Raw genomic sequence first — 2,958 nt, 5'->3', positions numbered from 1 at the left:
AAATAACCTTTTCTCATCTGGTTTCATAGAGAAACAAGCTTTAGCCAAATGAATATTTCCAGTATCACAATCTTTTACCAGTTGAAGCTCTTTGCGTATCCCCATCTCATGCAAGTCATAGCGAAAATTTATATGATCTTTGGACTTTCCAAGTATATCCAATAAAGTCCCAAGCAAACTGTCACAAATATTTTTCTCTATGTGCATCACATCAAGATTATGCCTCAATTTGTTTGTTGCCCAATACGACAACTCAAAAAATATGGATTTTTTTTCCATAGACCATCATTCTTTCATTTTCTTTTCTTTTGGCCCTTTCCAAAAACATTATTGAATTCTAGAAGTTCTTCAAGAACTTGTACGTCTGATAAAGGAGTAGGTGCAACTTTATGCTCCTCTTTACCATTAAAGGATTTTTTATCTCTTCTATATGGATGATCATGAGGCAAAAATGCTCGATGACCCAAATAACACATCTTATGACTATGTTTGAGATATTGGGTATAAGTGCTATGATTACAAGTGGGGCATGCCCATTTCCCTTTGGTACTCCATCCGGAAAGCATTGCCAATGCTGGAAAATCACTAATTGTCCACAATAAAGCTGCACGCATCATAAATGTTTGATTAGTTACAATATCATATGTTTCCACTCCTACTTCCCATAGTTCCTTCAACTCTGCAATCAGTGGTTGTAAGTATACATCAATATCATTTCCAGGAGACGATGGACCTGGAATAATCATTGACAACATTATATACTCCGATTTCATGCAAATCCGTGGTGATAAGTTATAATTCATCAACATAACCGGCCATGTGCTATGGGAAATGCTCATAGTTCGAAATGGATTAAAACCATCACTTGAAAGACCCAATCTAACGTTACGAGAATCACTAGCAAAGTCAGGGTGCAAGGAATCAAAATCCTTCCAAGCTTCTCCATCAGCAGGATGTCTTAAATTTCCATCTTTGGGTCGTTCAGTATCATGCCATCTCATAGCTACAGATGTTTCAGAACACATGAATATCCTCTGAAGCCTAGGCTTTAAAGGAAAGTACCTTAAAACCTTTGCTGGAATTTTAGTGACCTTATTAGTCAAGTCATCACGAACATTCTTCCATCTAGAAGATCCACACACTGAGCACTTGTCTAACTTGGCAGTGTCATTCCAGAATAAAATGCAATCGTTAGTACATGCATGAATTTTTTCATAATGAAGACCCAAATCTTTTATCACCTTTTTTGCCTTGTAGAAACACTTAGGTATCTGAGCAAAGGGAAATGCCTCTTTTATCAAGTCTAACAAATCTGAAAAGGCTACATTACTCAACTTGTGAATGCATTTAAACAAGTATAATGGAATGGCGAAATTCAACTTAGAAAAGTTCTTACACCCCGGATACAACTCTTGTTTCCCTTCTTCCACTAACTTAAAGAATCTCTTTGCATCTTCAGATAGTCCTTCTCTTACTCCTTCATGCCTCAAGTCATCTACGACATTTCTAAAAGTATCTTGAAGTAGTTTATCAATACCGTCTTGCCTGTCGAAATTTTCATCATCATTGGTTGGATGTGGCGTATTTCTTGAGGAAAACCCTTCTCCGTGAAAAACCCATTTGGTGTATCCATGAACAAATCCATGACAAATCAAGTGATCCTCCACCACATTTCGACAATGCCAATAACAATTAAAGCACTTCTTACAAGGACATAATATTTCATCTCCTTGGGAAGCTCGTTCAAATGCCTTATCTAGGAAATCATTAACTCCATGGATATACTCATCGGTGGATCTTCGGAGATCCATCCAACTTTTATCTCCAACATCCATTAAATATCCTATGTTACAAGCGTAAAACATTAAAGAAAACAATTCATTAGTACAAGCAGTATCAAGAGAACTTTACCTTTCAAAGTTTCAAGATATTTCTTTACCTTTTTGTTTCTAACAAAATCACAATTGTAAATGATCTAATTTAGGTCATTAGGTAATTGAAATTTAGTTACATAACCTATATTTTACTTGATAGTATAATTCCTCAATTTATTCTATAGTACATTGCAGGTACTGCCTTACTACACAGAAGAAGAATTATTATAGATAATAAGGTAAAAGTCATTCACAAAAATGGTAGAAAATGTCCTGATGAGATCATTTTAGATCACTTTAAACTATTAACCAAACAACAATACATATAAAAGTATCTCAGGGTAGTACTGATCCTAGAGCTAATGAACAACAGTAGAATAAATCTAGTGACTTGTCTATTGAGTGGTTTTTAACAATTAGAGTCTTTATCTTTTATCATCTTTTAAAGATTTTATTTATTACATGATATGTTACCTTTTCAAAAGTATATATATTATTTCAAATAAGCACCCAATTATAGATATTATTTGAAATGTGGGTGTCTTATTTTCCTGAAATAAAATTTTGAATGCCATCAAACTATAAATGGCAGATTGATATCACAGGGGACAACATCTTGACTGCATCTGCTACATATTCAGTCACATCAACTACGATAATATTCGGTGAACTCACTAGATTGAGGAAAGGAGAAATGATCTGGAACACTAGTAGGCTGCATAGACAAAGAGTTATATTATGCTTGGCCTTTTTAGAACAAGCTAGCAAAGTTTCCACAAAAACATAAAATGTTCCACTTAAAGGGGATGTGAAGTTTCTATCCCTTAGAGGACAGAGATGTCGAAAACGTACTTCTCATCAGTCATAAAACTAGAGAAATCACTAGAGTCATAAAGTGATGAAACAGATGCACACACTGTCGTTTGCCAGAACATGAAAGCTTAGGAACATGAAATTTTTCCAGCACATAAACAAACATACTAGAACAGTCATTACGTAGATACTATAAAAAAGTAAAAGAGATAACATGGGTAATAGGTTTCAACATCCAAAATCCAATAAAATGGAGTTTTCACCAACTGTT

General features: G+C 34.6%; 1 protein-coding gene across 1 annotated transcript; it reads right to left on the bottom strand.

The window, feature by feature from the left end:
- Positions 1-293: 293 nt before the first annotated feature.
- On the bottom strand, positions 294-1,835 carry LOC125814888 (uncharacterized). Its single transcript, XM_049494340.1, has one exon. The coding sequence runs from the start codon at positions 1,833-1,835 to the stop codon at positions 294-296; it is 1,542 nt and encodes a 513-aa protein (XP_049350297.1).
- Between the last annotated feature and the right edge of the window lie 1,123 nt (positions 1,836-2,958).

This window comes from Solanum verrucosum, unplaced genomic scaffold (genome assembly GCF_900185275.1).
Source record: "Solanum verrucosum unplaced genomic scaffold, falcon-dt-bn FXZP01000266.1, whole genome shotgun sequence".
Classification (NCBI taxonomy): Eukaryota; Viridiplantae; Streptophyta; class Magnoliopsida; order Solanales; family Solanaceae; genus Solanum; species Solanum verrucosum.
This window is presented reverse-complemented; position numbering and strand designations above follow the sequence as displayed.

Coding starts and splice junctions, on each gene's coding strand:
- LOC125814888 (XM_049494340.1), bottom strand. CDS start 1,835: ATGGATGTTGGAGATAAAAGTTGGATGGATCTCCGAAGATCCACCGAT.